Below are 25,039 nucleotides of genomic sequence, written 5' to 3'. Positions count from 1 at the left end.
GGGTCTGGGCAGCCTGACCTGGTGGGTGGCAGCGCTGCCTGCAGCTGGGGATTGGAACTGAACGGGCTTTGAGTCCCCTTCCAGCCAAAGCCATTCTACAATTCTATGATTCTACTCTCATAAGATCCTTATATTACTGCTATGTCAGTACTTTAAATTGAATTGATTTGGGAAAAAAGTGGTTCCTTAGAGACTGCATTCAGATAGAAGTATAATAAGCAACTCAGCAGTGAAATCATCTCCATTATGTATTGTACTCTGACATTTTTACAAGACTATCAACAGGATGTTTTTAGAGGTCCTATGTTCTGTTCCCCCAAAGAAGCATTCCTGTAAGCCTTGTGCTTAGGAACACTGTGTGAATTCTTAGTAATACTGCATAAACAGAGGAACAGTCTAAAGATTAGTGATTACTAATACAGATTCTGCTTGCTTGCTTTGAAGCATTTGGACAATCTTTTCTTTCCAGTATTGTAGCTGTTTGTGAATACAACTCATGTTTTGTGTGCTGTATATAGCATGAATTTTGAGACTCTGGCTTTATCTTCCTGCTTTTCTCCGAATTATTATATTCAGTTACATGGCAGCTGTGTTCATGAGTACTTTGAAGAGGATAAAAATAAAAGACAGCTTAGTAAGCATTTTCAAATTTGCTGTTGGGATGCAATAGAGCAAAGAAAATCTTGTCTTCTCTTTTACTTTGTTTTGGTATCACGTTCCAATAGCAAAAATAAGAGCTGGGAGTTAAAAAGCAAAACTCTTAATAACCGTACCGATGAATAAAGAGCTCATAAGCAACTTCAAGAAATGGAAAACAATGAGTTTTCTTTGGATATTGACATCTCTAGCTAACTAGGAGCAGTACCGTCAAAATTAGACTAACCCTGGGCTAATGAGTGAGAAAAATCAAAGGAGAATTGCTAACAATGGCTAGAAATGTTATATATTCAGTTTAATACATGAAATTTTGAGTTAAGTATATCCTTGCTCCAGTGGTAGTGTTTAGGTTTTCTTTCCTTCTTTCTCTCAACTCCCCTACTTTGTATTTAAATAATTTGTAGTCTCTGTTTTCCTAGATTAATGCTCTTATTCAGTTCTCAGTTAGTGGGTTTTGTTGCCCTGCATCATCTTCAGTCCCTTTTCTGTTTTTAGTCTCATTTTTTTGAGTTTGATCAACAAAATTGTGTGAGTTCTTAGGTATCTACTGGAAAAGCATTACCACTGAGTAGAGTTTTATCTACTGTGATTTGCTTTAGCTTATAGCCATCCTGTATTATACCTGTGCAACCTGTGTCTATTTTCTTTATTGTTCACAAATGGTGAGTTCTCAGCTTAGAAGAGAAACTGCTCTTAGTGCTGAAATACTACCTGGGAAGTCCTGCTCCCCTTCCACATCTTTTTTTTCTCAACTCTTGATTTTTCCAGAACATGTGGGTTTATGAGGATGTGGTTTATGGTAGCTTAAAAAACCATCCTGGGCTTTACCTGGAGAATGTTTGTGTGATGTAAGGTGTCCGTGCCAGACTGGTGAGCAGTGGGAGGCTGTATTGCTGCTGGGCTCTGCATAAAGCTCCTGTGGCTATGGGCTCATGAGTTTCTCTTGCCTCTGCATTAGGTTCCTTGTAGAGAACTTGGTGTAGTCAGTGAAAGGTGTGTGGGGCAGTGGATCCCCCTCACATCTTGGCTCAGTTTTTCAAAGATGTCACCCCTTGTTTGTAATAATTGAAAGGACACCTTTTTATTCCTCAAATTCCTTTCTTTTCTGTGTAACCCCTGAGAGGACTGAACCATGCAGAGTACTGAGAGCTGGGCTTTATGTTTTGCTAAGCAATGTCACTGACTAAACATTTGATCTATTGCTTCATCTGAGCTCTTTGTGTTCTATCGCACCTTACATGGATGTATCCCAGCTGTTTTGTTCCTGTATAAAATCCTGTATTTTATCACAGTATACTTCCTTCATGTTGCCTGCTGGTATTTTCTGACCTTTGTTATCTTTAAGAGGGGTTGTAAAAAGATGACAGTGTTGTTCTGTCTGCTGAAGTTCCCCATAGTTTTATCATGCTTTATATTAAACTGAGTGGCATCCTAGATCTTCAGTTTGGTATTCTAAACAAAAGCATAATTGTTACTGCACTTTCTTCCTTCTACTTCTGTGGATTTTTTATATTTTCTTCTAAATATAGATAGAATATAATACATAATTCTAGGTAAAATAATAATGTTGATGACCATACAGCTTGATTGATGTGCAATACAAAACTAAATATTTATTAGAGTGAATTGTATTTACCTCATTCTATCTGTTAACTTATATTGTTAGTGAACCTTTCAGGCACATTTAGCGCATTTTTTCTTGTGAATTCAAGAATGGACCTTTTTGCTTATGACTTTCTGCGATACTTTCTTTCCCTCCTGTCCACTCCCCCTCCCCCAATTCCTTCTCATTATCTCTGCTCAAGAAGAGAAACTTGCAAAATAGTAAGAGGTAAAGTGTGAGATGTTTAATCCACTCTATGTCCATTGCTTTTGTGAATCTGGTTGTTGTGCCTTAACACTGTGCTTGTAAACATATGGCAATGAATATCTTGAAAGTCTGAGGAGTATCTGAGGTGGTAGTGTAAGGAGATGTAGAGTCACCAGTTGTCATCTTACCTGTACCTACACTCCTGTCATGTATTGTTTATTTTAGTTTATTTCATTTTTTCTGATATTTTTTGGGCTCGTTTCATTCTCCAAAGCAGCAGAAAAGTAACAGCCAAGAAATCGCAGCTTTCTTTAGTTTTAGTGGGCTGAGTTGATTCACCAGAAGGTGTGATAACAGCTGGTGATGCTGTGAGGAAAGAGAGAGGGCCAAACAAGTAAGAGTAGGAAGATATGAAGGTGGCAAAAGAGAACAAATGCCAAGAGTAGAATGGGGAGAATGAGACCTCCTCCTTTTGGTGGGGAACCATTAGGTGTACTCTGCTACTAGTGGAACTGCAGTCTAGGCAATAAATGTTTTAATTTCAAATACATGCTGTTATTTATGGTCTTCAGTAGAAAGATAGCTGAGTATAAAGTAAAGCAGTTTGGACATGTTTTGTTACTGTGCATTCAAAAAGAGTCACTGCTTGACTGGGCAGTTTCAAGTACTTAGACTTATGCAGCAGTAATGGCACTCTGAAGATGTTTCATTTATAAGCTAAAACTTACATCTTGAAAAACAAATAACTAAATAACAAACAGAACACTAATCTTTGTAGTGTTAAGTAAAGCCATAGCTCTGGTATGGTAAATAACACACCTCAGAGTATTAAGGTGTTAAGTTAGTGACAAAGACTTGTCTGAAGCTTCTGTTGTGTGTACATGTATATCAGGAATTTTGCCTGCCCCTGTTCCTTTGCTCAGCAGTGCAGTTGTCCACGTTTAAATCAAATGCATTTATTTTCTATTATTTGAGTTCTTGGAAATAGCAACAACAACAAACTTTTAATTTTGAAAGTATCATTGAGTTTACAAACATTACTTTTTCTAGATAAGAGAAGGAGAGAGCATTTGGAAAGTAGATGTAATTCCAAAAGCAATTTCTTTCATCACTTTTATCAAGCAATTTAGATTTCATTGTGTCTTTTGTTGTTGTTTTTCCCCTTATTTAAGGCATGAATACTTATTAAATGAGATATAGTGAGCATCAGTAATGAGGTAATAGGCTGGTATAAGAAACTTTGCTTGTTTCTTGTTTTATTTTGAGTTCTAAACCAGCTGGATAAGATACGTCTGTCTGGCCTGTGATCTTTATGCTGGCCTACGTGCTTAGATACATTTCATCTCATTTTGTATCAACAGTCTGTCCATACTGCTTCTTAGTTTTCTTCCTATGCTGGTTTTTGTTTGCATAGATGCAGTTAAAATACATCTATTATGTTAAACAGAAATGCTGTCAGTAATTCTCAAATGTGAATAGAAGTTGTATCTGTGTAGTCTTCCATAGGAGATTACTTCCTTTTAGATCTTAATGCCTTGTTTTTAACTGGTGTAGTGCTTCTCTATTAATGTAGTAGCAAGGCAGTTATACAAACAAACATGGAGCTAGCAACGTTTGTCTTTGTCAAGTCTGAAATTACAAAGTCTGTCAGCTCAGGGCGTGTGTTATTGTACCCAAAAATTCCTTTGCTCAAGAGTGGAAATAATCTCCAAGTCTTTTACAGACACTGTGAGTCGTTGTTTTTTAAATTAACCTTCCTAACAGTATGAATGGAACTGTAAACATGAAGGCACATCATAGTGAAGAGCAGGTAGAAGGTATGTTCTGGCTTGGCAGGAATAGCTGCCACCCTGTTCTCCCAGGTCTTACAGACACTTAACAAATACAGGAAATGTACTTTGCTAAAAGTAGTGCAGTGTAGACATCAACCATATTTTTCATGGTATTTTTTGCTTCATTACTTGTCTCTCAAAGCATTTAACTCAGTTTGCTGGTTTAGACTGTAGTTTTAAAGTGTATACTTTTTTTAGTATACCTTGTATAGAAGGTGCTTGACAAACTTATGTTGTGTTTGTGTTCACTTATGCAGTGGATCAAGGTTAAATGCTTTATGAAGCAAAACCTAATTCTGTGTGTTAGGTTTTTTTTCTATATAATCTTGCTGCTTTTTCCATGATGCAGTAGAACTTCAGAAGTTTCAGTCCCTCACAGATACTTAAAAAAATGTTGTAGGCAAATAATAATAGTGTCAGTCCTTCAGGACTTTGAACAGCTGCATACTTTTTTCATAGAGGTTTCCTTTCGTTGTTCTTGTCTCACTTCAAAAGATGTAAACATCATATGAAATTTTAGGAAATAGCATTTTTTTCCCATAGAGTTCGTATTATTGTGATCTGAAGTTCTACTGTGTGTTGTATTTAATCTCTAGTAATAAAGTAGTATCTCAAGATGACAAATTTTTGTGTTGGTTTTTGTTTTTGTTGTCTTTTCCTTTCTTGATAATTTTGCAGTTAACACTTCAGATTTTGGTCAGTGTGGCTTTTTTGTTTGTTTTTTAATAATTTTTGACTCTTGTCATCTTAATTTTCAATACAGTCCTTGAGAGGAAGCTTCATTCATTTAAAATATGCTCTGGGACTTAGAAGACTTTAAGCTGGGATTCCAGTGGGCTGGTTTGGGCTCTTTTGAACACATATACAAAGGTGCTGAATATGTCCAGTTTCCACTGAGGTCAGAGAGATTTTAAAGATGAAACTTGCTGAATTTCTGTACTACCTTCATTTTTTCTATGAAGTTGATGTAATATTTATTAGTTATTAGGAGTCCTGTGTTAAAGTATAACTAAACTTAGTTTTTCATGCAGTTGTTTTTTGTTTTATTATTTTTGTTAGAAAAGTGTTCTCTTTTAAATAATTATGGTTAAAATAATTAAAAGAAATACAACATTAATAAAATTAGGAATTAAATAGAATTAATAAATTGTGAAGAATAACTAAAATTTAAGTAATTAAAATGAATGCTTTTAAGTGAACAAGTGAACTCATTTGGCTTACTTCAACATAACTTTCAACCTGGTCATATGGATAAGAATTTTTCAGTTCTACAGAACGATCTTTTCCAACATACTAGTTTTGGGTGCTCTGACACTAGAATTAAAGAAAACATCTAAATTAAAAAATGATGTTTTCTGATTATTTCTTTTTCAGTTGGTATAAAATCACAATTTAAAAGATATTTTGTGTACAAATTAAGACAACCAGAGCCAACCTATTCTTTCACTGGTATGCAAACAAGCTGTAGTAATATCAAATAAGATATTTATAATGGCTTTAAATACAATAAAAAATAAGATAGCAGAGATGATACAATGGTAAGAAAAAGATAACAGATTATATTGAATGTTCTTAAACTTTTAATTCTGTTGTTTGAGAATGAAGTTCAGGTCTGCTAAAACTGTTGATATGACTGAGGCCTCCTCTCTTAGGGACGTGTATATGTTTGAGGCAGCAGAAGTGGAAGAAGCATGGTCACAGAAACGTGAGCTGCAGAAGCCACAACAAAAACCAACTCAAATCAAGAACACTGATCTCAGTCCTCCTTCTGGCCATGTGGTGGTCCTTGTTATGTCTTGATTCCTTTCTAAGGAGATAAGACATTAACTTTCACTGAGTCTTGATAGATTATTCTTATTTCTATTTTCCTGCTATATGATACTAAGAGGCAGCTGGAATTTAATTCCTCCCCCTGCCTGCCCAAAAACCCAAACAGTTTTACTTTTAATGCAATTGAAAATTAAAACTATTGTAACAGCCTGGCCATTTTTGTTTGTTTCTTTGCTTTCCTTTTGGACTGATCACTTCTTACACTTTATTTTGAGCAGTTTGCTCATCTGAAAATGTTTTTTGCTTATGTTTTGTGGGGTTTTTTTGTTTTTTTTTTTAAGACTCTGGCAGCAGAGATTCTTTATAATCAGTGGTGGGGTGCCCAGATATGTACATGTATATTCCACAGAAAGGTCATATGGATGCACAGGAAAATAAATAATAAAAATTGGTGCAGTGGATTTTAATGATTTTATCAAATAATATATCAAATTGTTTCTACATCTAAGTTAGAATGCTGTTAAATTTTATGTTCATATGCAGGAACTTGACAAGAGGAGTTGGTAGATTTAGAGAATTACTAAGAGCTGTTGAAACAAGAACTACACAAAATCTTCGAATGGTAAGTCATTAAACCATGTTCCTATTGCAACTTCTGAATTCTAGTGGGCAGATGAAGCATAAATATGAGTTAGGGACAGATAATCAAACTACAGCATATTAATCGGGATCTGTTATCTGCCACTTTGTAAAGGTAAATTTCTTGGTTGAAATGAATGATTAAAGTAAAAACGGAATGCTTGATGCCTGGTCTTCCCTACTCATTTCCTACTTGTGGTTATGGCCAAAACATGATTGGTTTCTGACAAACCATGCTTTCAAGCTTAGTGATAGTTTTCTGATTTGTGATTTTTCTCTACTTTCACCAGGATATTATTTCATCTTTCTGTAATGTAACGAGATTGAGGACAGCGTGCCATGTCTTCATTTCTGTTCTTTTAAGTTGGAAACTTCAAGTTATCATTTCTTTATTTTCATAATAAATTCTCTTCAAGAGAAGGAAAGAAAGGCAAGATCTTGAAATTTAATATTGATACAATCATAAAATAAAGCTCTACTAAATAAGTGATTTATCTTTTTTTTTTTGCATCTTTTTTTTTGGTATAACAAAGGGCCAAGACTTGCATCTTTTGCTCCTAAGGTAATGACTTTTAAAATGTCTTAGATTAGTATTCTAATACTACACCTTTACAACTTGCAGAGTGGTAATAAGGTAATGTGTTTCTTAATTTAATAACGGATTCCTAATAAGTATATTTAAATTATTAAATGGCAAATTTTCAATGATGAGGGATAATATTACAAATGTTAATAAATAAATTTTATAGGAATTGAGGTGGAAAATGGAGATCATATGCTTCTGCTCATGGCTTGATTGTTACACATTTGTTACTGGGAAATGCTCACAATTCTGATACAAATGCTTGCCTTTTTTCTATTTTGCTGGTACTAATCTGAGTTGTCATCATTTTCATATATGTAGTCATGTAGCTTGTATGGTACATGACAGTAAACATTAAAGTGGAGATTAAATTGCTAGTTAAAGATTGTAGGATGACTTTTCAAAGCTTTAAATTATTACATAATATTTATGTCAGTATTTTTGTACTTTAATACTGGGAATAAGGGGTCAAAATAAACTTGTGTATGCTTATCTGCAACCCTCTTTCACTCTTGCCAAGTTTCACCAACAGCAACAAACACCAGCACCTTCAGGCCCTAGCTGTCAGAAGTCCAGATCAGTTTCCATCTGGTTTATAGCTGTAGTGAGCTGCCAGACACCCACCTGGCTGCTCTCTCACTCTGCATCACAACAGGAATGGAAAAGGGGGAGCTGCGGTTTGTCCCTAGCAGTTTTTCTGTACTGCTTTTCATCCTTGTGCTTTCCCAGCACACCTGTGTGGATCCTTCACATGGTTCAGTAGTCTTTCAGGAAACGCCCCCCTATTCCCTGTGGGGCCTCTGTGCAGGCTGCAGTGGGGATATCTGCTCCACCGTCATCTGTCCCACAGGCAGCAGGGAGGCACTTGCAGTGACTGGGGGAGGTAGTAGAGCTTTTTGAGTATAAAATATAAAATATCCAAAAATATACCTGAATGTGCTCCTCTGTTAGGAGCAACAGTTGATGGTGTTGATACTGATGTGAACTGTAATTGCAAATTTGAAGTTTGTTGCTGCCATTTTTAATTTGCATTTAGAGAATTTAAATGGGTACTTACGCCTTTCAAACAGCAGAATGCCTGATATTTTGGATGTTTTAAAATGAAATACCTTCCACTTGACTAATATACATTTAAAATAATCTGGTGTTTTTGAAGGGACTTCATTCAGCATTTCAAAGGAAAATATTTGTCTGCTTTTACAGACAATAGCAAGACAACTGGCTGAAATTTTGTTACGAGGCATGTGTGAACAGAGTTACTGGAATCCACTGGAAGATCCTCCTCACCAATCGCCACTTGATGATCCACTTCGGAAAGGTTCAAATACAAAAAGTTACACACTCAGTAGAAGACCGCGGGTATACACTGGAGAAAAGTAAGTCCGAATTCACACCTTTGTCTATTGTTTCCATAATTGCAATTGTTATCCGCTGCACTGGATAATTTAGTTTATATTGTTGAAAATGTGGAAGATACTGAGCAGTGTGAATGTTCTTCAGGCAGAAGTTTGCAGTGTATCACAAGACTGTTTGTTCTCAATCCTCTGAGTATCTTTTTATTCCATGCTGAGGTACATGATAGAGTCACTGTTCTGTATTATCTTTGAGGTACACAAGAATACATACATACATAATATGCGTGACTATATTTCTGTCACCTTGAGCTACTCGGCTTTGTGCTAAGTATATGGCACAAATGGCTTTTCAGAATGAAAAGTTTCTGTCTAAATGTTTGAAAACAGCAGAATTGCAGCTTGTGCTTCTGTGTGATTTTGTTGTTTCTTTTTTTTCCCCACAAACAATCACCATTAGTAGTAGTGTTAAATATTTCTTAGAATCTGGACCTTCTTAACAGTTAATAACTTGTTTATCTCCTGTTCTTATATCCAATCAAGTAATGAAATCTGATAGATTTGGCAGTTATAGTTTTTCACCGATGATAAGTTTGACCCAAAGAAGCTTCACTGCTTTCATATTTTACATAATGTGCAGTAAAAATTAATAGCGGATCTGTGCAAAGTCCTTGAGGGATCACTTTATATTTAGTTTAGCCAATAACCACTGCTTGCTTGCTGTGATACATATTGGAAACACTGTGAGCCGGAAATCTTAGAAACAGGCTGAGCAATGGAGATAATTATCTTGGCAAAGTTATGATTTTTTTCTAGAAGGACAGTAAGTGTTTTAATTGAGATGTAGAGATTGAAATTCCGTTAGAACTGAAGAAAACATCTTTTACAGAACTAGAAGAGGTTGTAGATCCTCCATTACTGGAGAACGTAAAAATCCACTTGGACACATTCCTGAGCAATCTTCCAGCTGACCTTGCTCTGAGCAGAAAGTCTGAACTAAACAATCTCCAGAGAGACCTTCCAATGTCCACCATTCTATGAAATTGGTGTGATTTGAGAATCTCATTTGAGGAAGTTCTTACTTGTTCCACATGAAACTCTCGGCTTTTCTCCAAAAAACTGACTCATGTTTTTTTGAGAATACTGTCCAGGTGTAGGCTTAAAAGCCAGGAATTGTGGATTCTTGAATTTCAGACTTGTCTGATTATATCTTGAATGCTATGTCATTAAAGGCAGCGTTTTGAGCTGTTTTGAGTATTTTGTTTGCGTGGATTAATAGGGATAGGACAAGGGGGAATTGTTTTAAACTGAGACGGGAGGTTTAGGTTGAATATTAAGAGGAATTTTTTCACTCAGAGGATGGTGACTCTGGAAGAGGTAGTCCATCCCTGGACATCCCATCCCTGGAGGCATTCAGGGCCAGACTGGATGTGGCTCTGGGCATCCTGGATGGTGGTTGGCAACCCTGCGCATAGCGGGGTGGGAGGTTTAAACTTAGATGGTCAATGTGGTCCTTTATAACCCAGGCTACTCTATGAAGTTGCTATATAAGGAAGTCTCTTTATGTTGAGTCACACATTTTCTCATTCAAACTACTTTGCTTCCCAAGTAAAGAGAAGTCAGTTCCTCTGTTATAGCATGTAGTTAATATTAAACTGTTTTCCTAGATTGTGACCTTTTTATTATTAGCTGCAGATTTATTATTTATTACAGATCTCCATTTCTGAGCACTTCATACAGCAGTAGCCCCACGTAATTGTGGCACTATACTACATTTCCGCTACAAAGTAGAATAGCCTTTCTCTTCAAAGATTTTTAGCAATTCTGATTCCTCAGACCAGAACACTTACAGCAGACTTCTCAGACTCAGTCTTTCAAACTTATTTATATTCTTCATTACCAACTTGTTCTTCTGTAGAAACACGGCTCCTTTCAAAAGTGTGGCTTTGTCTGGTATAATGTTTTTGTTCTTTGGAAATGTAAGCAAGGAGTTCCACAATTTCAGCAGAGCGTGTAATTAAGTTTCTTTGGTCACATCAAAGTGATTAATACCAGATCAGACAATGTGTCTAGCTTGGTACCTCGTCTCCAACAGTGATAAAAAGCAAGTACCTATGACAACAAATAGCAAGACATACTTAAAGGAGAATTCTTCCTACATGTTCCCCTGACCTCCAGCTTTTTGAGTCAAAAATGTACTGGTTTGTTTTAAATACAGTACCTAATATATTATTTAAATGCATTCAGTTCTTTGGAGGACAGTGAATGATGACTGAATAATATCATTTATGATTTTACAGATCTGTTATACGCTCCTTCAGTTTTCTCCTCTGAGAGTTTCTTGTTCCTGGCATTTGAATCAGTGATGCAGATTTTGTTCAGATAACTAGATGCCAACAGCTAGTTAAACCACAGCCTATATTTTCAAAGTTAAGTTACACTAAATTTTGGGATATTCGGATGTTTTCTTTAACACTTGGCAACCATAGTTGTTTAGTTCTCTTATTGTATGGGGCTAGTAATAGTGATAGGAGGGACGGTTGGGTAGATGATTTTTGTTGGTCCTTTCCAACCTTGTGATTCTCTGATCTTCTGATTCTATTTGTCCAACTTTTCTGAAAAGTAAATGTATAGCACTACAGATAAATGAATTTAAGCATTTTTAAAGTGTAACTTATCTATTCTTTTTAATGGACTTTTTCAGTTTTTACAGTACTCAGTAAACAATATTTGTGTAAGCTACTCCTAAAAGTAGAATTTTCTGCTTAATTAATTAAATTTTTGTTTTGAACAGCATCTTTTGTCCTCAAGAAAATACAGAAGAAGCCTTACTGTTGCTACTCATTAGTGAATCTATGGTAGGTAAAACAGTGGATGTGCAAGTGGTGTGTGTGTATGTGTGTATTCCATTTTCTTTTTTAAATGAAAACACTTTTTGTCACGCCTTGCTTTTTGGCCCACATTTCATTTTCTCTTAAGAAAATGGGCAGTTACTCCTGAAATTCAAGCTTCTATTCCTCTGAAGTAGCAGGATGAGCTCTGCAGATGTTATGAATAGGAGTTTTTTCTCCTGTAGAGTGATTGAACGTAGCCTCCTCCAAATTATAGGCAGGTGAACACAAAGCCAGGTCTTTTCTTGTCACTTATCACTATGAACCACAGTTGCACCAGGAGGTATCATTCAGACAGACTCAAAATGTAAGTTATTTTTGTTGTAAAAACCAAAATCAAAGACTACTAGGTAAGCCTAATAAGCATCGCCAAAAATATTTTCCATTGCTCATTAACACTCAGATATCAGTCATATTTGTGAATTATTTCTATTTATGTCTATTTATGCAGACATTCAGCCTTTTCTACTGGAATATATCTCATTTTTTTAAGTTTCCTACTTTCCCCAGCAGGTGATTCCTTTCAGTGAACTACTTGTGCCTTTTATCAGTTTTTCATATTTTCCCATAGCACAATTTTACTAATTACTGATCAGCTGCCGTGCACTGACTTTCTCATACCAGGTCAGTTGTACTATATATTGTCAAATAACAGAAATTAAAAGCTTAGGCTCAAACCTTCGCTGAGTTTCTAGGTGGAGAGGTGGAACCTCTGGAATCTCAGGCATTGTATATTAGTCTGTCTCACTGAACACCAATGGCATTTAGTCTTTAAGTTCCTTAGCTGGGATCTTTTACACTCTGGCAACATTTCTGGTCTGTATGTTAAGTAAGATCAGAACAGTTTATTGAATGTTGTCCTGTTTGAACTCTTAGAGTTGCTACATACGTTTAAATGGTAGTGTGGATTACTGTCATTATTCCTAGTGAGCCGCATCGCAGTGTTAATGACAGAATCTGTCACTAGAAAACTAGACTGAGCAAGTGTTTCCATATACCATGTGTTGCTTTTGCTGCGCCTGAAAGGGGGCACATGCCTCTTTAAGGTGCTTGAGCAACTTATGACAGTGTAAAGAAGAATTCTAATGTGAGTAGTGGTCATGGTGTGAAGCAAAGCATGTCCTCTATAGCAGCCTCTGACTACCGTTTACTGTATTTGCCAGAGTACTTCCTTGCATGTCAGCATTAAGAAGTCAAGAAGATCCTTAACATAATGCATTTTTAACTCTTCTTTCAGGTAGCTTACAGCTTTTCCTTTGTGAGTTAGGTCTGTCTAAATTGGATGCTTATCATGGTAGAGCATTATGCTCTTGGCAAGCTTTCATTAATCTTTTTCTTGACAAGTAATTGTTGCAAGTTATGAGACAAAAGTATTACCCTTAAAAATATTAATCACTTCAAACTTGTCTTTGTGAGAGTTGTTTCCTGAGAGTTCAGAGCAATTCATTCAGCACTGCGTGCTGACTCTGTCTACCTATAGCAGTTAAAAAGAGCAATGTGACTCATGATTTTCAAACTGCTATGTGAGTAAGAAATGATTACAAAAGACTGATGAAACATTAGTATTTAGACACAATCCTGCATTATCAACATAGTATGATCTTTTACTTGTGAATTATTGAAAACACAGTCCTTCAGAACTTCTGTCCTTTGTGAAATTATTTAAGAAAATACTGAAAAACAGAATGAGCATCTGATACAAGTAGCACTTTGTGTAAATTAAAAGATTCATTTCATACTTCTAGTTTCAGGCAAGTAATACACTCTAACTTCATAACTTCTTATTTGCATTAGATATAGAGCAGCACATATCCAGAAAATTGAGTTCCCTTAATTTCTGAATTCAGAATGGATGCTTTGGTGGGTAAGATTTGAATTGCAATACTTATGAAAGAAATGATGTGGGTAAGATAGTTCTGTGCTTTTTAAGTATTCTAGTTCTCTTATAGGTACATTTCAAAGTACAAAGTATCTCTTTTAGCCACATGACTGCTGTTGCAGTGTACTGTCATGCGTAATGAGGAAAGTCAGCTGCAAATCTGCCATCACTTATTGTAAGAAGTTCTTGTATTCTAGCTGTTACACCAGCAGTGTAGATCAGCTTCTTCTTACTTAAGTTTGAATGTGTAGAGAGGTTGAATCCAAAGGACTGGGAACTCCAAGTTACAGTGGCAGTACTTGTTGCTGAATGTCAGCTGAGCTATAGTAACAGGTCATTTTGTCCAGCCCCATGCTCAGGCAGGGCCATCTGTAGGTTTCCCAGTACCATGGCGTTTGAATATCTTCAAGGGTGGAGTATCCTCAGTCTCTCTGAGCAACCTATTCCAGTGTTCAGTCACCATCATAGTAAACAAAGAAAATGTTTTCTAATGTTTGGAGGGAACCTTCTGTATTTCACTTTATGCCTGCTGCCCCTTGTCCTGTCACTGAGCACCTACTTTCCAACTTAGAATCTCTAAGTCTTTGAAGTGGTTCCCGTGAGCCCATTTCCCCAGCCTGTCTAGGTCCCTCTAAATAGCAAGTAGCACAACCCATTAGTAGATCCACCTGCTAATTTTGTAACAGTAAACTTGCTGTGGGAGTACATTACACTCCATCATTCAGGCTATTCATGAAGATGTTGAACAGGATTGAACCCAGTGTCACTCCCAGAAGCATGCTGCTAGTTGCTGGGTGGACTTGGTGTGAGTGAACACCAGCCACCTCCTATTGAGCTTGCTCCTATTTGAGCAAGAATACGGTTGAATTCAATGTCTGACTTGATTTCTTTTTGTTGTTATGTTTCAGGCTAACCGTGATGCTGTACTAAGCAGAATACCAGAACACAAAAATGATCGTATCATCAGTTTGCAAAGTGCATCTGTAGTATATGATTTACTTACGATAGCCTTGGGAAGAAGAGGCCAATATGAAATGCTCTCAGAGGTTTGTCCATAGCAGTGAATACTGAACTGTGTCTTTGATGTTTTGGTCTTTATCTGTTTATCATTCTGTCATATACTACTGTATAAATAATAGGTAGTTTCTACCCAAAATATTTACTGTCTGAATTTTCATAAAGTTCTCAAGTACAAAAACGTTGAAAGATGTGAGAATTGTTTAGTGGCACAGCTGAAAACAGTGCTTACCCAGCAGCAGAATGCTGTCATTGTCCTGTATTAGTGGTATCCAGAAGGAATACTTCAGCATGCGTGGTAAACAGGCATATTCAGGGATTGATTTGCTTTTAGAAAACTTATCTGTTTACTTTAATAAAGGATTATTTTAGCAGGATAAAAATAAAACTTTTTTTTACAATGAAAGTCTTAATTATAAAATTCTTTTTTTGATGTATGTAGATAGAGAAGTCTACTATGGTATCAAGTTCTGAATTTGAGTATTATTCCTCTTGAAAACATTTTATAGTTGCAAGTTGTGCATTAGTACAAAAGAAGATCTTTTCTGAAAGTTCACAGAGACTCTGATCCTACAATAGAACATAATCGTGTTATGAAGACCTGGTCCAAGTGGCAGTTATTTTGCATACAGATACTCTGGATACAAACAGCTCCAGCAGGAACTTGTCAGGGGGTGGTTAGAACACCTAATTTGTTCCAGGTCTTGTCATCAAAAGAGCAAAGAAACCATAAACTTTAAGAGGCCACTACAGTTCAGTGAGTGGCTGTAGCATGACTGCCCTTAGATCCTGTGACCCATTTTAAAAGCATTACGATAAATGCAAATTGAGAAGTGTTAACAGTTGTGTAACAAGAATGTAATTTTTTTGCCAGCTTTATTCTCTGTGAGTTAATGATGGTTGTTGTAGAGGAGCAGTTGCAGCTCCATGTCAGAAAACACCATTAGTCTATGTAACTGTGGAAACTGACCGGTTCTGGTATCTTGATATCTTCTGGTTAAGTTCCAGCTGATTACTTATAGGAAAAAAAAAACAAAACGATGTAAGAACATTAAATGAGCAAAAATTTGTCGCATCTATGTTATTCTAGTAAGTTATTCTACTATTCTAATGCTGAGTCATGTTCATGGAGAAGGAGATGTTATCTCTTTATGGAGTTTGTACACAACAGGCTTTCAGTTCCTTATGGCCTTTTTAACTTGATCAAAGAACTTTCTGCTGTCATAAATCTCTTCTGAAACACAGGAACTCTGGCTGTCATCAGACTGTTTTTTAAGCTTCTTAGGATATGACATATTGGAGCTTATCAGTGTCCTATCAGGGAAGAAATTTTCCAGACCAGAAATTTTCCTATATATTTATCTTTAAATTCCCTAACTTCAAGCACATTCTTTTTAGGAGAAGATAGTAACACTGAACAACAAAATTCAGTAATGCTTTCAGCATTACCTGTCCATGTGGTGAATTGTGATTATTTATAAGGCAATATCAAGAGCAACATTTCTGCCTTTCAGGAGGGGGATCATGCTACATGTTCAGCTACTTAAGTTGGTTGCTATTATCCTGAAAGTTATCTTAACTTTGAGTTTTCCATGGTACTGTGATTTGTTATGTCTTTCTTATTTACTCCTTCATCAAGTCAATTCCTTTGAATTTGGGATTTTTTACTTCAGAAACAATCCTTCCACAAGGTTTTCATGTTGCTGGATAAATCACCTATGTAAATATAACATGTATACAGTGCTTACAATTCTTGCCCTGCACTACTAGTTTTGTGAAATAATGAAGAATGACCATGCAACCTGTACTGAACTTCACTGCAATTTTGTACTGAATAGCCAAGTATGTAACCAACCTTTTAATTTCTAATGTTTTCTTCTTAGCAATACTATACTACTTTTGAAATAAAGGCTCTCAGTTAGTGCTTGCTTGAGCCATCTGGAAAACCCCTTCATATGTTGGTATATGATACTTTCCTTTTTCTGGGATTTTACTATAATGGCAGATTCTTGCTAACAAAGTAGACTCTTCCTAACACAAAGGTATAGAAATTAGTGACAGTATCATGGAATTCATGAATCCCAATTTATTTTAGACTTAAAGGAGTGTATCTAAGATATTTTCCGGTAGCTGAGGGGTTTTAGAGAGCTATTCCCTATGAGCATTCTCTGATGTCCAGAACTGTTGTGGATATGTCTGTTTCTGTTATCAAGCAAGGATCTTTTATAGTCTCTGTCTCCTACTGACTATGGTGCTATGGAAGTGCCATAAATAAACGAGAGGCAGAATTCTCTATTTTATGTAGTCCTTTCTTACTTCCTCCTTGTCTGCCACTCTCTTCCTTTTGTTCAAGTTCCATAAAGAAAAGAAAAGTAGTTGACGATAGGGAGTTAAATATATTTCTATGGCAAACTCGGAAAAGCAAAGATAGAGGCCTTGGGTGTTGAGGTGTTGTCTGTGCTGCAATACCCTCTTGTTCTTAGTACCATCCAGCAGGATTGTTTCTAAATGAAGCTGTCTTAATACTTCCAGAATGGATGTTAAGCACAGTAAAATACATTCAGTCAAAGTATTTGTTTTTCTAACTGCCGTGCTATTTTTGTAGTCAAAGTCAATTGTGTGACAGAATTGCCAAGTGGTGTTAGTGAGAAGCTCCTGTCCAGCATGTCACTATCTGCTCTCACTTTGTCAGAGTTGTGTCTCACTCGTATGAGAATGTTTTAGAACAGCAGTGATCTGGAGGCTGGACAGCAAAGAGCAGTACTTAATTCATTAATTAGTACACTGGAACACAGTCCTAGAATTCTCTACAATGGGAGACTTTTGTGTTCTTCGTTCTTATGCTTTGTTTTAATTATTTTGTTATTATCAAATTCTACAACTTCTGTATCTTCTCTCAGCTAAAATGAGCAATTCATTTTCAATTAAGCAAAAACAAAAAGAGCATTTGGAAAATGTAAGCATTCAGATGAGGACTACAGTTGTAATAATCAGTGGAGATAGAGATGGGTTTAGCAACTGTTGTTTTGTGCCATGTGTGGAGGTGGTGGATTGTGCCTCACCTGGATATCTCTGTCAGGTATCCAAAGTAACAGGAAACAAATCCACGTGCAGCTAATTAGATTTCTGCTCTGATCTTCTAACTTCCAATGATGAAAGAAAGATCAATGGGGAGATAAACAGAGGTTGTTTTAATAGAAATTTAACTTAGTACACACAGATACTGAATGATGAACTTTTTGCACCACTTAGAAAGGGTTTGCTTTATGAAACTTCTGTCCCTGTATTGTCACTTAATAAAAATACTGTTTAGAAATAGTCATGATGCTTAGCTCTGTACAGTAGGAAAATTTACAGCTGACATTAGTTATAAATACATACATATACATATATATATTTTTGATTTTCATTCTCAGTGCTTTTCATTGCTTCATCTCTTGTTACATAGGAATACACTACTAAACTGTCTGTGCTTTCTATGTTTGAATGCAAAAAATAATTCATGATATTGCTATTTAACATACACATTATAACTGTCAGTGCTGCTGCTTTAATTGGACTTTGCAGACTGGAAAGTTCATAGCTAAAACAATCCAGAGAAATATTCAACCTTCCAACTCTTCGGACCCAATCTGATTAGTTAAACTGAGTGTAGCAAAATGAAATAGGTCGTGCTGATAGCAGCAGGTAGGAAACCTTCAAAGTTAACATATAATGCTGGTGTAATACACTAAATATAGTGTAGCAGTAATGAATTTCCTATTGGAATATTTCCTATTCAGTTATTTAATTTAAAAAAGAAATCAGCAAAATATTTAGTGTGATAAGTTAAAATTCTTAGAAATAATATTCTTAGGTGAACTTTCCCTCATCTTTTAAGTAGTACCAATAAGTTCATATGGTGCCACTGCTAGATGAGTGTTCACAATTTACAGTATGTGTCCACGCACAGTTTTACTTTTCATTTAATGTTTCTCTTGCCTCTTGGAGATTTTGCTCCTAATACCTTCATGTAAGAGTAAGCTGTCAAATCTCTCGTTCTTTCTCTCAGGCTAAATAGGATAGTGCTGATAGGAATATTTAAGTAAAGTGTATTTAAAAAATGTTTTTGTTCAAGTTTGTTTGCATGTTTGTATGCCAGCTGTTTTCACTTATTTAAGTAATTCATATTTGTGATTATGTGGGGTTTGGGTGTTTATCTGTAAGAAATTTTATACTGATATATCTTAATTATCAAAGAATGTGTCCTTAATGAACAATGTTCTCTTCAAAACTAGTGTTTAGAAAGAGCCATGAAGTTTGCATTTGAAGAATTCCATCTCTGGTATCAATTTGCATTGTCCTTGATGGCAGCAGGAAAAGTAAGTCTTAATTTTTGGGTATGATTTTTTTTTTAATAGCTTTTGATAACAATGTTTGGCACTTCCATCATTTTTCATCTGCAGTGTTTTTGAAAACAATTCCTTAAATAAGCCAACTCGCTGTATTTGTGAATTTATGCCTAGTGCTATAGAAAGAATGTAACAATCCATTCAGTATTTTCAAATTCATGAGGGCTGAAAGCTGATGAGCAGTCTTGACATCAGGCTTAAGCTAAGTTAAACAAACACAGTAGTGATTTATAGCAGAACACATTTTCCAGGAACTTCTTTGTTCGAGTACTGTTTTGATGAACAAAATTTGTGCCTAAGTACAAATAATTGCTGATTCATGCTGCTGCTGCTTTCTCTTTTTTATGAATTTCTGTGTCTTCTGTGTCTTTTTCTCTGTTTTTGTTGTTTGTTTTTTTTTTTTTTTGTTTTTTTTTAAGTAAAATGGGATACATTATTTTAATTCTTAAACCTGGCAGTTTACTATCAGATGCAATTTTCCATTTTCAGTTCCTTTTGATTAATTATTCTTGCCCTTGTCTGTTCACTTAAAATTCTATTGTGAACTGTGAATGGATAGAGGAAAATAAATTAAAGAGGATCAGTGACAGTCTGTTATAAAGACTTGTACCATATCTTTTCTTAAGTGTTGCATTAACTCCCAAATAGTACTGAAACACAGCTTGTTCGTATGACTGCTCGCATTCTGCTTCTTTCATTTGCCTTGCTGAAATGCTGCGAGCTTACAGGCCTACCAAACTTTGAAATGTACCCACTGAAATTAGATTCTGAGCAAATATTTCTCCTGGAGCAATTAATCATATTTCATATGGGGAAAAAAACTACAGCAGTGATTACAGTCATGTGTTTCACTTGCGTGAGATGTGACACATTTTCATCAAAATGTCTGGTATTGGCTCCTTTGCATAAAGGAAGAATAAAGACAATAATGGAAAACGGAATCTTATATCTGTAAAACATAGTTATGCTCTTAGTAATTGTAATGAAAAATGTTTTTGACAGTCTGCTCGAGCTGTTAAAGTCTTGAAGGAATGTATACGCTTGAAACCAGATGATGCAACTATTCCTCTCCTTGCTGCAAAGCTCTGTATGGGATCACTCCACTGGGTAGGCTTTGCCATTGTTTCCTTTTTTTTTTTTTTTTTTCAGCAAGAGCCAACATTAAAGTGCAACAAAATCTTGGAATAGAGATGTAGAAGGTACTTTTGCACAGTGATTACGTGCACCAGATAATCACTGAAAATAGATGTGAATCCCTGTTCATGTGGCTTTAAGATGTGGCTTTAAGACAGCAATGGTTATAAGAGTATCAAGATATGCTGTATGGATAATCATAAGACACACCTAAAGTGAATTAGAAATTAAAATGTTGTTGGCATACAGAGATTAAAATTTAACTGACTTATGTTTCTTCTATGCAAGAGGAAAATAACTATCTGGAGAAGTGAACGGGGCAAATCTCATAATTTTTTGAGATGCTCTACTGTTGATACTATGTTTGGAGATAGCTGCCGTTTATGAGTTCTGGGAAGGGGCGGTGTCCTTTTAAAAAGTGGTCTCTGTGTTTTAGATAGCCTTGAAATTAGTGTATCTGTATGAAAAACATTCATGTGATGGAAGATGTGGTGTTTCAAAAGACACATGTAACTTTAAGAACAATATTTCAGAAAGGATGAAAAGAAAAAAGGAAGGTCACAATCAGAAGCTGAGAAAATAGCATGAATTGACTCCAAATAGAGATTGCTGTATTTAGCATTTTTATCTACTAGCATAGGTTCAAATGTTTTTTTTATTGTTCCCCTTTCAAGACTATTGAATAGCTGTGAAATATGGTTTAGTGGTTTGCTGTAGCTACGGTAATGGGAGGACAGTTGAACTAGATGATCCTGTAGGTCCTTTCCAACCTCATGATTTTATGGTAACCTGGGTATGCAGTTAAGACCCTGGTCGTTTATGTGCTCATTTATGAGTCTGAATACATTTAGCATTACTGTATGTGATGCAGGGATCATGGTTTTTGTCAATGATTTTTGTTTTTTTGATAGTTCATAGAGTAAAGACTGTCAATGTATATGAAGTATGAAAATTGTAGATGACATACATAGAGCAGAAATGCCATTTTATTTCTTAAGAGGTGAAAATGCGGTGTCTGGGCATTATGTATTAAGTGTTTCTCTCAACCATAACAGTGAATGTTTCAACATTCTTAAATCTGCATTCTGTATTGTGGATTTAGGAAGAAAACTAGGTTTAATGAAAAGGAAAATAGCCCTTACAGTGACTGACTGAGATTGCGACATTCTTGATAAGCATAATAAACATGCTGTGCATTCTTCACCTTATGTAAGCTATAGCTACTTTTGGACTTACATGGATGTTTTATAATATTTTCAGTTGGAAGAAGCAGAAAGATTTGCCAAAACGGTTGTTGATCTTGGAGACAAAACATCTGAGTTCAAAGCAAAAGGATACTTGGCACTAGGACTGACTTACAGTCTGCAGGCTACTGATGGTAAGATAAGAATAAACACATCTGGAAATTCTCATGTTGCTTAAAGAAGGATACCTTGCTAAACTTCATGTTAAGCTTCTACGTGCAACCATTTTTCTCAGTCCTTGTCTTATCACTACTTTGGTAAGCATGTGGAATGTAAACCCTCGATCTTGCACGTCACTGATTAAATATGTCCTTTTCAGCATCTTTGCGAGGGATGCAAGAGGTCTTGCAGAGAAAGGCTCTTCTTGCATTTCAGAGGTGAGTGGCTGTTAATCTTTTCATTTCGTCCTGCTTATATAGGGAAAAGCTTCATTATATGTTAGAGAGGGACTTGTAAAGGACTATGGAATAAGGTTTTCACCTTTGGGAATTTGTCTTCATGAGTACAGAATGTATTTCTTTAACATTCACTTCATCATTTTCTGCCAGAAATATCTAAATTTATTCATAAGGATTTCCTTTTCTATCATTTGAAAGACACTTTTATGGTTCTCTAGTATGAAATATTTGCTCTAGTATAAAATATTTGCTTAAAGGAGTATTCTGTTCTGATCTAGAAGGGAAAAATGACATGATGCAAAGTTTTAAGTCATGGTTCAATGTGTATGTTTCTTGAAGAAGTAGTTGCAGATTAGATTATATAGCAGGTGTTTGAAAGTTATGCCTATAGAGGTAGAATGATCAAGGACCTTCTGCTGTGGATGAGAGGTGAAGTGCAAGTAGTAACCTAGGAAAAGTATTATTTTTCATGTGGAGATTTAATAGTGTATGTAATGACATTGCAAATGCACCCATCTTCGAAGTGCCTTACACAGAAGTAGTGCTAATGGATGTGACAATAGTTAATTATCAACAGTTTGAACTCTATAACTGATAAATGGATGAATAGCCTAGTTATAGAAGAAACAAATTGTGATGATATAACCAGAAGTGCTGCAACATGTGAATATGCCACTTACTAAATTCCGGTCTCTATAGCTGAACAAAAACCTACTGATTCCTTATTAACAATTTGGTTTCCATGACTTCTGAATGGTACCAGCTGAAATCTAAAAACATATCTAGCTTCTCTTTGGTTAACCACTATGTATCTTCTCTAGCTATTTAGGTTTAGTGTAATTTTCATTTTGTAGTGAAATGGATTTTTGAAATATTCTAATTAGAAAAAATTTGTGTGCGGGAAAGTTTTAGGAACGTGGTGATAAATAGCATCTGCTTTCTCTTTTCTTACATAGACTTTTAATTAAAGTATATTTTGGAGGTGTCAGTAATGCACAAGTTGTATGTTTTGAAAGCTACAGTGAGTTGTTGATGTTGCTGATATGAGTAGCTCATCACACACAATATTGAATAGAAAGATTTGCCTCTTGGAGAGAATGGAGTTTCTGCATCTTAAATATCCTACTTGTGTAATAAGGGACAATGTACATTTTGAGAGGTAGTAGCTTTGCGTATTCACATTTTCCCACTAGTTTTTATAGAAATACCAATAAATTTGCAATGCTGGAAATATGCTTCATTGTGTATCATGGTGTTGCTAATTGCTTGTGTTGATAATTCAGGTACAAGATGTTACTGAAAGTTTATTACTGCTCAGAATAAATTGTTCTCCACTTAGCAGAGTCATGCCCGCTTTCTCTCACGCTTCTTTGAATAAAGAGTATTTTTTTTTCGGGGGGTAGAAATTGAAATTCCACATTCATCTACTACACAGCTTACAAAACAAGCAATTGTACTGCATTCGGGATCAGTATTTTGATTTGTCAAAGTGTTGGTTTTGTTTATTTCATTCTTGTGATGTTGGTTTTCATTTGTTTTGTTTGTTTGCTTGCCTTTAATTGTTTATGTAAATGATGTATTCTGAAGAAATACAGGTTTCTACTGCAAGTGCTGGTTTTCAAGGCCATCAATTCACTGGCTGTTTAAGAAGGTTCTTTTTGCTATCTTTATGCACTGATGAGGGGGTGTTTGTTTCACTGACTTCCCTTGGAAGACTTTCAGTGCTTTTCCTGTGGCTGGTGTGAATTGAAGTGTCACAGAACTCACCAAATTTATGATAGATAGTAACAGCTTTATTCTATCACAAAGTGAAGCTTAGTGACTGAACTAGTACCCATCAAGATGCAGTCTCTCCTTTTCAGTGGTTTCATCTTGATTGATTCTTGAATTAAAAAAAAATAAAAAATCATAACAAAAGGAAATAGAAACAGCCACGGCTGGTTCTTTAAAGAAACATTCAATAAAATAAGAAGCAGCTCCCTAATAAGTTAAACTACATTGATATGTGTTGAACAGTTGCTAAACTAACAGTTATTTCTTTGGACTTGACAAGACAGGATTGCACAATTCAAAAGCAGAATGTTTCTGACTGTAATGTGTTGTAAAGGGTTTTGTTCTTTCCCTACAAAGGAGACTGACTAGATATTCTGAAGGTGGTTATTACGCATGCTAGTTCTACCTGAGCCTGCATTATCAGAATGCACTGAATATAAATGAAAAGCAGTTCCATTTGTGCTGCCCAGTGTTTACTACACATCGTTTTGGGGTACAGTCATCAATTGTTTTGTCTCTGTGTTAAAGCTCCCAGACTGCTTCCAATAAGAAAAACGAAAAAACTGTACCTGTGCTCAAACACAAATACCTTATTTTGTAGGGGAATGGTTGTGTATATGGTTGTGACCTATAGTTGGGGACAGGAGTTATTTATAAAACAATCATCAACATAGCTTTCTTCATCTGACCTTGAAATGCAGGTGCATGATGAACCATCCAACATAGGTTTCTTTACATTGCAGCATAGCAAAGTACTCGTCTATTTAGTATTACAAAAAAATCAAAGCCAGGAAGTAGCCAGCTTCCTAGGAAGCTTAGTATGCTGAAAGTGTCCTGGAACTTTGTGAGTTTAAAGAAATAAATCTCAGATTTACTTTACTGCTCTTGGTCTTCAAGTTCTGTGCTTTGGAACCATCCTGGTCAGGGTTAATGCAAATTATTGAGTAATTCTCATGTAGATTCTATCATTCTTGTATTTGAAAGCATGTCCACACAATACGTGTGCATCTAACCCGTATTAAGAGGAGAAAATATTTACAGTTTTGTTTCTTTGTTTTTTCAGGGCTCACAGTTTGTCTCCAACAGATCATCTGGCAGCATTTTACTTGGCACTGCAGCTTGCCATATCCAGACAGGTTAGTTCTCTTTTGAAAGCACAGTCTCTCATTATCACTTGAACTTTAAGACTTAGATCTACTGGTGGATACAAGAGAAGATTTTTTGTCAATAAAATCTTAGTTTTCTTTGTGCATATATGCCTGTGTGGATATATATTTATACATATAAATTATTTTTTTTAGAAATAAAAAAAAAAAAAGGGAAATATTCTCTCTCAACACCTTTGGTTATTTGTACTTCTCTGTCAACAGTTTATAGGCTGATGTTCTCTGGACTTCTACCACTGTATTTCCAGCCCTAGGAACAGAAATAAGCCATGTGAACTTCAGTTGTTTGTTTTTTTTCCAGACTTTATATTGCTGGGCGGAGAGCAAGAAAATTCAAATTTTTGCCCTGTCTATTATGTGTAAACTATGATTACAGATTATCAAGAGAATGAAACTATTGAATCTGGGTTTTAAGAATCTTATATAATGCCAGAGTCCGCAGTATCTGCTGTGATGTGTGTCTTTTCTGAATACTTGTAGGTTTGTGAACAAAATTTACAAAA

At 35.7% G+C, this 25,039-nt stretch overlaps 1 protein-coding gene across 5 annotated transcripts in view; it reads left to right on the top strand.

Annotated features, from left to right (window-relative positions):
- Positions 1 to 25,039, top strand: part of TTC7B (tetratricopeptide repeat domain 7B) — a 108,861-nt gene that overhangs the window by 30,349 nt on the left and 53,473 nt on the right. For all 5 annotated transcript variants that reach the window (XM_015865358.2, XM_032444884.1, XM_015865357.2 and 2 more), the window contains 9 exons: positions 6,613 to 6,691; positions 8,495 to 8,667; positions 11,438 to 11,501; positions 14,322 to 14,459; positions 18,708 to 18,791; positions 19,824 to 19,928; positions 21,216 to 21,333; positions 21,519 to 21,576; positions 24,434 to 24,506. In XM_015865358.2, coding sequence (XP_015720844.1) covers positions 6,613 to 6,691; positions 8,495 to 8,667; positions 11,438 to 11,501; positions 14,322 to 14,459; positions 18,708 to 18,791; positions 19,824 to 19,928; positions 21,216 to 21,333; positions 21,519 to 21,576; positions 24,434 to 24,506 — 892 coding nt within the window. The remainder of the gene's footprint in view (positions 1 to 6,612; positions 6,692 to 8,494; positions 8,668 to 11,437; positions 11,502 to 14,321; positions 14,460 to 18,707; positions 18,792 to 19,823; positions 19,929 to 21,215; positions 21,334 to 21,518; positions 21,577 to 24,433; positions 24,507 to 25,039) is intronic.

Source organism: Coturnix japonica, chromosome 5 (assembly GCF_001577835.2).
Source record: "Coturnix japonica isolate 7356 chromosome 5, Coturnix japonica 2.1, whole genome shotgun sequence".
Lineage (NCBI taxonomy): Eukaryota > Metazoa > Chordata > Aves > Galliformes > Phasianidae > Coturnix > Coturnix japonica.
Note: the sequence above shows the minus strand (reverse complement) of the source record. Positions and strands in the feature narration are given on the sequence as shown.